The sequence below is a fragment of the Stylophora pistillata genome, chromosome 12 (genome assembly GCF_964205215.1).
Source record: "Stylophora pistillata chromosome 12, jaStyPist1.2, whole genome shotgun sequence".
NCBI classification, from domain to species: Eukaryota; Metazoa; Cnidaria; class Anthozoa; order Scleractinia; family Pocilloporidae; genus Stylophora; species Stylophora pistillata.
Window position 1 is genome coordinate 14,229,324 of NC_142530.1, and position 10,677 is coordinate 14,240,000.

General features: G+C 38.1%; 1 protein-coding gene across 1 annotated transcript in view; it reads right to left on the bottom strand.

Annotated features, from left to right (window-relative positions):
* The window catches only part of LOC111328982 (ATP-citrate synthase), a 33,946-nt gene that overhangs the window by 19,165 nt on the left and 4,104 nt on the right, over positions 1–10,677 (bottom strand). Inside the window, exons 3-5 of the mRNA XM_088741286.1 lie at positions 10,325–10,387; positions 8,907–9,005; positions 560–651 (exon numbers count right to left, since the gene is read on the bottom strand). Of these exons, the coding sequence (XP_088597412.1) occupies positions 560–651; positions 8,907–9,005; positions 10,325–10,387 (254 nt within the window). The remainder of the gene's footprint in view (positions 1–559; positions 652–8,906; positions 9,006–10,324; positions 10,388–10,677) is intronic.

A 10,677-nucleotide genomic window follows, 5' to 3' on the forward strand; every position in this document is an offset into this window, starting at 1 on the left:
AATATGATTCAAATTGTCCACCACTTTTTTTTTCGTAACTACAATCCAATTCTTCGCTTGCATGATGCGAGAAAACCTGTTTAACCAGTACTACAATAGACGAGTACAAATACCACATGATATTTGTACTCATGTATAGCATTATTTGTACTCGTCTAGGTGTTCTTGGATAATAATCAGCAGTACTACACACCAAACCACACACTATTCCTGTAGCCAGTACTGTATTTGATATTTGAACAAGATTCACACAATATTTGTAACCAGTTTAGTGCAGTTGGATAATGATAAACATTATCAATATCTTAATTCTAGAAATTGTACTTCTTTTCTTCTGGACATTGCATTCCCTAACACTTAACTTAATAAGGTACGAGTGAGAATAAAAAGAATGCAACTCTAATATTGAAAAAGTCCAGATAGCACCCTGGGTAGTAGCAATTAACAACCTCTCCACAACCTGAGCATCCCAACAGTCATGTATCGAGGGTTGTCAGCTGTTAGTCTGGCATGGATTCAAACCATTTATTTTAAGGGGGGGCTGAAAACATTCACTCACTTTTTCTTTTGTTTTGGAACATTCTGCATGAGTTTTTTCTCAACCAAATCAATTGTGATTTTGTCTTCAAGGCCAAGTTCAAGTTTAACAGCCTAGGGATAACATAAGTAAACAAATATGAGTAACCAAATATGAGTAAACAAACATATGTAAACACACATACATAAACAAACATGGCAAAAAACATAAGAAAACAAAGCAATTATAAAATCAAACTTCTTGATTACAGCTACATGCAGCTTCAAACTAATAATACTTTGAAATGTTTCTTGTCAAACATTTTTGAATGGTTTGTGGTCACTTTTCCTACAAATCTTGCATTCTTTCATCATTGGTCAGAGAACAAAATATTCCTATTTTGTTTCAGGAAAACAAGAGAGCATACTAGAAACAAAACTTCTTGGTTTTGTTTTATAAGAGACAATTATTTTTTCTGGCTTATTTACCTTTACCCAGTTGTAAATTAAAGCTGATCATTATATTTTATTCATTGAGAGCAAAATATGGGCAGAACACATCCCCATTTAAAAATGTACTTCACCATTTTAAAATGTACTTGACATTTTAGGAATCTTAGTTCCTGAATGAACCAATCAGATCTCAAATACATTTTTAATGAGATCTTTGGGAAATAAGTTACTGTATCAACCAATCAGATTTGGGTTTGTAATATGAACCTTACTCTTCAGGAACTAAGTTCCTCAAATAACCAATGACATGAAAGAATATATGCCATGTCATTGCTAAATTACGATTTGTCTGTTTTATTTAAGTCAACACCAGATAAAACAGATAACAATAGATGGGACATTCTGCTAAAGTGCAGTAATGTTTCACATCAAACTGGATGCTATCTTTAGTAAAATATATATCCTCTTTGAGGCTTTACTATTTTTATTTAGCCCTCGACATGTACAAGCTTTTGTAAAGCTTTGTCACAGTTGTAATTTTACAGCAAAAATTAGTTCCATTCATTGTCTTTCACGTACCATAGAAATGTTTTGAATACACTGTGGTTAAGACAGCGATGGAAACGCGCCTGATTGCATAAAATTCTACAGAAATCGTTGACAGAAAATGCCACCAACAGTTTTGCCGCGCTTTTTATCTACGCCGAAAGCCGAATATTAAGAAAGCGATCAAATGAACATTATCTTTTGTAATGACTGTCAAGTCATCTTCGGTTAACGTGCAAATGATCGTGACCCCGTGATAAAATTTCTCAACCTCATTATGTAAACGACACGTTCTCACAAAGCGAGAAGATTTTACGAGCTTTCATGTCACGAATGTGATAATGGCACTACAATAGCCACGATACCGTAACGCTTACTAGAAAGTAAGCAAGGACTTGACCTGTGGCCGCACGAGAAACTTTATCACCTTACTTTTCGGCCCTATTTTGGGATCGACAACGATTGCGTTACATGATTTTTCCAAAGGATGTAAGCCGAATTGAAGCAAATCATGTTACCGAAACACAGCTAATTACTACTATATTTACGAGGTGAATTAATCATCAAAAATTAGAATAATTCGTTTAACATCTTCCATAATCAAATGCTAGCAGTTAAGTAAACTTGAACCTTTGCTACACAATTTGTAAATAATTATTCTGTTACATGTTATGATAATCCAATGAAATTAACTTACCGGGCTTGAACGTCGTTCGGATCGCGAAATTGCCATTCTCCATTCAGTTTCCATGCCAATCGATTCAAAATTTCTAATTTTTAGAAGAAATTGCATTTTTTTAAATCTAGGTTTCGCCTCCATCTCGGATAGGATGTCCACTCATTTCGCGCCATAAGGTAATTTTTGGCGGGGAATCGATCGATACCTGGTGTTTGTCGCTGTGTTTTCTGAAATGCATTCCTGAGAGATTTAGCTGTGTTTCGAGACAGTTAGAATACATTCAGCGTTCAAGAAAGCCACAAAATGAAATTGATTTTGACATACTAGAATGAGGCTCGTTCACAAGAGTCCGATCTTGCGAAAGTTATCAATCGAACGCAGTTAATTTCACGGGAAGTCATGTTGTGACCTCAGCAGCATTGTTTTCCAATCTCAAGTCAAATAACCGCTTGCTGATTGGCCAAAACAGTAACTAATTTCATGACCGCGCGAGTCACCAACTACCACGTAGAATACTTATAAGCCAGACACCATCAAAATTATTTAACATATTATAACAGGAGTCTATTAAGCAGCAGCTTTTGTTACACAACACGATGTTTGTGTTAAATCGTGCCCGCACTGCCTTCTTTCAAGTAATTTTTTAAACTTCCGTTCTTTTGTCGATCAAATCAGTCGGCACTTCTTCCCGTTTATGGAACCGGCTTCATCTTGATGAGATTTTCCGAGTTGTCGAAGCGGTCATAGTCCTCTTCAACCTGTGCTCAATGAAATAATTCGCATTTAGTTCGTACTTGAGACTGTCACCTCCTTCTAGGTGTCAAAATGATACAACACTCAGTTGTTCTTTTTAGCAATGTTTTTCACATCTGTATACAGTCGTCGATACAATGCGCATTACGCTCAGCAAAATGTCCACATTTGCGAGATATCTTAACAAATGTCTAAAAAAATCCTCTCTACTCTTAATTTTATTATTATCCACCTTTGCTTCCGAGTTGCTGATCGTCCTCAGGCCTCAAACAGCTCGAAGCTTACAGCGTTTAAGTAAGTGAATCATTAACCACTACATTATGTCAAATTACATTCGTTTATCCCCTTTCGAATATGTGGTCGATAAAATAGTTCGTATTCAGTTGCTCGAAATGCTACCTTTTTTTAACTTGTGTCTTGACTTACGTCCAAGGATTCAGTCTAATTCTTTATTTCATCAGTAGGTAATGTTGCTTCTGAGTTGGCGATCGTCTTAAATAGCTCGAAGCGTCCAGGCTTCGAGCTAGTAAATCATTACATCATCACTAATGTCACACTACATTCAGTTGTCCTTTTTCGAATCTGGTGTTGTGAAAATTCATCGAAATTTCACCTCCTTTAAGATTTCGGAACAAAACGTATAAACACATATGGTGCACGATCCTCTCAGTAGATAGCGCTATTTAAGCAATAGCGAAAATCAGACCTGAAAAAAAATCAGGCCTGTACGGGACGGAAACACTGACCTCTGCGATACTAGTGCAGCGCTCTACCAATTGAGCTAACAAGCCAACTGGGAGCAGGCCGTTAAGTTGATTCGTAATAAACCCGTGAAAGTGATAAATCAGATACAATGAAATATATGAAGTTCATATATTTTGAACTGCGGTATTAGATACATATGGTGCACGATCCTCGCAGTAGATAGCGCTATTTAAGCAATAGCGAAAATCAGACCTGAAAAAAATCAGGCCTGTACGGCATTCGAACCACTGACCTCTGCGATACTAGTGCAGCGCTCTACCAATTGAGCTAACAAGCCAACTGGGAGCAGGCCGTTAAGTTGTATCCAAGTTCATTGTATCCAAAATGTATAAAGCGATATCCTTACAACTCTTCAGTTTATTAATAGGCAAACTCACTTTTGAGCTACAGATCGCTCTGAAGTAGCTTCACTCTGCTTGATTATTTCAATGTTAAGCTTTTTTAGAAGTCGAGAAAGGGGGTCGCACTAACGATTCCGATGTTTGAATTTGACTTAAGTCCTGTCTTGACATCATACGTATGAGACGTGCTGTAAGTGCCCATTTGTTCTTACAAGTCACCACTGTGGTTTTTGTGGTGGCCGAGGCACCTTTTGAGATCAGTCAGGCCGATGTCCCAATTGAATGTCCTGCCTCAAAGCAGGTCGTACCTTGCCGGATGACCTTGATAACAATATTGCGTGATGTTCTACTCCGTACCAAACTATGGTCGTTGAAACAAAGACACAAAGCCTCTGGACTGTAAGAGTGGGGCAGGCAGGTTCCGTCTAAGGTCGCATTCTGACAATAAATATCCAATAAAATAAAGGGGTGAGAAGGTTTGAACTCCTACCTCAGTAGGAAAAGCGAATAGCAACTTAAGAGTGAAATGAGTTAGAATGTTTGTAATGTACGTGATATTTTGATGAACTAAATACAAATTATTTGATCGATAATGATTCCTTAAGCTGTCGGAAAGTGGACAACTGAGTGTAGAATGAAATTAGTATTGAAGTAATGATTAACTAAGCTCATCACGTAAGCTTCGAGCTCCTTGAAGACGATCAGCATTAAGAGGCGACATTGCCTACTGGTGAAGTGAAGAATCAATCGGAATCCTTCTACGTACGTTTTGATAACCAAAATGGAAATTGTTTTTTCGACGACAGATCCGCAAAGAATTGTATGAGAGGAAAAATGAGTGCTGCATGATATTATTGATAAATAGTTTTATAAACCTGGTGCGCCTGGAGTTGTTTGAAGATTATCAAGCTGGAGGCAACATTGCCTACTGGTGAAATTTAGAATTGAATTCAATCCTTAGATATATGTCAAGACATGGTAAAGAAGGTGACATTTCGATCAACAAAATGCGATTTATTTTACTCCCTACAGATCTAGATGCGAAAGAGAACAACCCGGCGAGTGTAATTTGACATTAGTAATGATGTAATGATTCACCAACTCAAAAGCTGCACGCCTCGAGCTATTTGAAGTCGATCAGCAACTTGGAAGCAAAGCTACACACTAGTAAAACGAAGAGTAAAAGGGATTGTTAAACAGTTATAAAGATATCTTGAAAATGTTGACATTTGGCTGAGTTTTAGGCAGATTGTTTGCGCCGATCACAAACAATTCATTGCGAAAGAGGACAACTGAGTGTTGTATGATTGTCATGGTTCACTAATTCGACCCATGTAGACTTTGAGCTATCGCTGTTTGAAGACGACTATAAACCCGAAGGCAACAATGCCAATTTCTAAAATTAAGAATTAAACTGTATCCTTCGAAATTTGTCAAGACATGTTGAAGAAAGTGGCATTTCGATCAAATAAATGCGAATTTCTTGAACGACCAGAGTTTGGTACGGAGTAGAACATCACGCAATATTGTTATCAAGGTCATCCGGCAAGGTACGACCTGCTTTGAGGCAGGACATTCAATTGGGACATCGGCCTGACTGATCTCAAAAGGTGCCTCGGCCACCTCAAAAACCACAGTGGTGACTTGTAAGAACAAAAGGGCACTTACAGCACGTCTCATACGTATGATGTCAAGACAGGACTTAAGTCAAATTCAAACATCGGAATCGTTACTGAGTGCGACCCCCTTTCTCGACTTCTAAAAAAGCTTAACGCTGAAATAATCAAGCAGAGTGAAGCTACTTCAGAGCGATCTGTAGCTCAAAAGTGAGTTTGCCTATTAATAAACTGAAGAGTTGTAAGGATATCGCTTTATACGTTTTGGATACAATGAACTTGGATACAACTTAACGGCCTGCTCCCAGTTGGCTTGTTAGCTCAATTGGTAGAGCGCTGCACTAGTATCGCAGAGGTCAGTGTTCGAATGCCGTACAGGCCTGATTTTTTTCAGGTCTGATTTTCGCTATTGCTTAAATAGCGCTATCTACTGCGAGGATCGTGCACCATATGTGTTTATACGTTTTGTTACGAAATCTTAAAGGAGGTGAAATTTCGAGGAATTTTCACAACACCAGATTCGAAAAAGGACAAGTGAATGTAGTGTGACATTAGTAATGATGTAATGATTTACTAACTCGAAGCCTGGACGCTTCGAGCACTTTTAAGACGATCGCCAACTCAGAAGCAACATTACCTACTGATGAAATAAAGAATTAGACTGAATCCTTGGACGTAAGTCAAGACACAAGTTAAAAAAAGGTAGCATTTCGAGCAACTGAATACGAACTATTTTATCGACCACATATTCGAAAGGGGATAAACGAATGTAATCTGACATAATGTAGTGGTTAATGATTCACCAACTCAAACGCTGTAAGCTTCGAGCTGTTTGAGGCCTGAGGACGATCAGCAACTCGGAAGCAAAGGTGGATAATAATAAAATTAAGAGTAGAGAGGATTTTTTTAGACATTTGTTAAGATATCTCGCAAATGTGGACATTTTGCTGAGCGTAATGCGCATTGTATCGACGACTGTATACAGATGTGAAAAACATTGCTAAAAAGAACAACTGAGTGTTGTATCATTTTGACACCTAGAAGGAGGTGACAGTCTCAAGTACGAACTAAATGCGAGTTATTTCATTGAGCACAGGTTGAAGAGGACTATGACCGCTTCGACAACTCGGAAAATCTCATCAAGATAAAGCCGGTTCCATAAACGGGAAGAAGTGCCGACTGATTTGATCGACAAAAGAACGGAAGTTTAAAAAATTACTTGAAAGAAGGCAGTGCGGGCACGATTTAACACAAACATCGTGTTGTGTAACAAAAGCTGCTGCTTAATAGACTCCTGTTATAATATGTTAATTAATTTTGATGGTGTCTGGCTTATAAGTATTCTACGTGGTAGTTGGTGACTCGCGCGGTCATGAAATTAGTTACTGTTTTGGCCAATCAGCAAGCGGTTATTTGACTTGAGATTGGAAAACAATGCTGCTGAGGTCACAACATGACTTCCCGTGAAATTAACTGCGTTCGATTGATAACTTTCGCAAGATCGGACTCTTGTGAACGAGCCTCATTCTAGTATGTCAAAATCAATTTCATTTTGTGGCTTTCTTGAACGCTGAATGTATTCTAACTGTCTCAAAACACGGCTAAATCTGTCGGGAATGCATTTCAGAAAACACAGCGACAAACACCAGGTATCGACCTATTCCCCGCCAAAAATTACCTTATGGCGCGAAATGAGTGGACATCCTATCCGAGATGGAGGCGAAACCTAGATTTAAAAAAATGCAATTTCTTCTAAAAATTAGAAATTTTGAATCGATTGGCATGGAAACTGAATGGAGAATGGCAATTTCGCGATCCGAACGACGTTCAAGCCCGGTAAGTTAATTTCATTGGATTATCATAACATGTAACAGAATAATTATTTACAAATTGTGTAGCAAAGGTTCAAGTTTACTTAACTGCTAGCATTTGATTATGGAAGATGTTAAACGAATTATTCTAATTTTTGATGATTAATTCACCTCGTAAATATAGTAGTAATTAGCTGTGTTTCGGTAACATGATTTGCTTCAATTCGGCTTACATCCTTTGGAAAAATCATGTAACGCAATCGTTGTCTATCCCAAAATAGGGCGGAAAAGTAAGGTGATAAAGTTTCTCGTGCGGCCACAGGTCAAGTCCTTGCTTACTTTCTAGTAAGCGTTACGGTATCGTGGCTATTGTAGTGCCATTATCACATTCGTGACATGAAAGCTCGTAAAATCTTCTCGCTTTGTGAGAACGTGTCGTTTACATAATGAGGTTGAGAAATTTTATCACGGGGTCACGATCATTTGCACGTTAACCGAAGATGACTTGACAGTCATTACAAAAGATAATGTTCATTTGATCGCTTTCTTAATATTCGGCTTTCGGCGCAGATAAAAAGCGCGGCAAAACTGTTGGCGGCATTTTCTGTCAACGATTTCTGTAGAATTTTATGCAATCAGGCGCGTTTCCATCGCTGTCTTAACCACAGTGTATTCAAAACATTTCTATGGTACGTGAAAGACAATGAATGGAACTAATTTTTACTGTAAAATTACAACTGTGACAAAGCTTTACAAAAGCTTGTACATGTCGAGGGCTAAATAAAAATAGTAAAGCCTCAAAGAAGAATATATATTTTACTAAAGATAGCATCCAGTTTGATGTGAAACATTACTGCACTTTAGCAGAATGTCCCATCTATTGTTATCTGTTTTATCTGGTGTTGACTTAAATAAAACAGACAAATCTTAATTTAGCAATGACATGGCATATATTCTTTCATGTCATTGGTTATTTGAGGAACTTAGTTCCTGAAGAGTAAGGTTCATATTACAAACCCAAATCTGATTGGTTGATACAGTAACTTATTTCCCAAAGATCTCATTAAAAATGTATTTGAGATCTGATTGGTTCATTCAGGAACTAAGATTCCTAAAATGTCAAGTACATTTTAAAATGGTGAAGTACATTTTTAAATGGGGATGTGTTGCAGGCATAGATAGAAAATTCTCTTGCATTTTAATGCAACATTTCAACTGTTCAACTCTCAAGATTTGATTGTCAGTTCTCCCTTTTAGCTGCGACACATTTCCTCATTAATTAGTTACAACAATTTGGTTCTAGATCAAGATACCAACTTCTACCTGATAAGTTTGAATATTCTCATTAGCTGTTTGTTGGATAATGTATACTTTTAGATACAATGGGGAGAAATTAGAATCATATAAATTAAGGAAAGTGCTTTACCTTGCTATCAACATCTCCTACTTCCACTCCACCCTCATGATGAAATAAAATTGTATCACAGTTCCTCTGGGCATAGATGCACACATAAAATTCCTCGTTCTAAATAAAAATCATAAAAAAAATTGTGAGTCATTGTTGGATCCTTAATCTTGGTCAATGCCAGTTACAAAATCTAACACTTCTCAATTCAGGCTCACAGCACTTTCAAAGGTAGGAACCATGGTGTTATACTTTAGATGAAAATGTGTTTTAGGATGAAAATTTATTTTACGTTGAAAATTCATTTTAAGCTACCCACAGTCATCTAACATAATTTGAACCAAAGATCAAGTTTCTGAATTTTGGTAGAAGGCACTGGATCCACTTTGATTTCTTGTGCTTTTAGATAACTGTTATATTGCCAAAAACTGAAGACAGTATGAAATGAAATTGCCAGTTTTACTCTAAAACTCAGAGTCTGTAGGTTATTCACACGTAAAAGTGCAGTCGATTCCTAACTGCACATACATACGTGTACAGTTTGTAATGTAATTAAATGTCTGTACCAAGTGGCCCCTTCAGCCAGAGCATATCCCACTTCCTATAGCATGAAGCCACTATGAATATTAATAATCCCCCCTGGATGGGATGCTAGTCCATTGCAATTAAGGCTTCCTCCTCCACCATTTCATCAGGCTTCCGGACAATGCCCTTCGCTCCGACGAAGGGCTAACGCTCGAAACGTCAGCTTTTATAATCGTAACGGTGGCCAATTTACCATTTCAACTTTGTTGATATATTCAAATTAGATGGGTATCCATTGAGCTCTATCCATTGAGCCAACCGCCTCCCGGTTAGCTCAATGGATAGAGCGCTGGACTGTTGTGCGGGAGGTTGAGGGTTCAAGCCCTGGCCGGACCAACACTCTAGGTCTTAAAATAATTGAGAAGAATAATGCTACCTTTCCATACCATCAAGTAATGGTTAGATATTCTAGTCTTCTTGGAGAGGGACGAATAAATGGATGTCCCGTCTCCTACAGGGTTAGGGGTAGGAGACGTTAATTTCCCACGCATGAGATTACTGTGTGATGGATGTCCTCCCCTGGGGTGGGATGGGTGGGATTTATTGGGTGGACTACTCGCATGGTTTGCATATGTTCTGTTCTAGTCCTACCCTACTACGGTAACGCAGTAAAAATGGTTAGACTTCTAGACTTCAAGAGGTACTGTGAGAGTAATGTGTTTTGTCCCTGAACACAACACAGTGACCTGGCCTGGTCTCAAACCCAGGCCTCTTACAACCAGAGTCCAGTGCACTAACCATATGTAGTGCCACACACATTAAGCTTCCCAAAAACTTAGTTTAACTGTTACCAATCTTTGTTGTTGGATCATAATAAAAGAATACTCAAATAAAGCATGTATCACTGGATCTACCTGTTCATGAGGTACAAATGGCTCGATGATGAATCTTTTAAGCGGACCACTTGCAGCTCCCACCTGCCAAGTAAATAACCATTATATCACCTGACTAGTCAGAAACACAGAGTGAGGAGCATGAAATGAGTGGGACAGATTGTGGGAGAACAGGGAGGGATGAGGAATGAAAGAAATAGGGTCAGGGGGACAGGGTATTTCCTAAGTGTGGGGACAGACTGGTGATACACAGCAAGATTAATTGAGGAGAAACAGGAAATCTTGTAAGGGAAAATGTAGGAAAAAATTGGGTGGGAGATAGGTTCAAGAACACAAGGATTCTTACAATTTTCCCTGAATAATATGCTATTCCA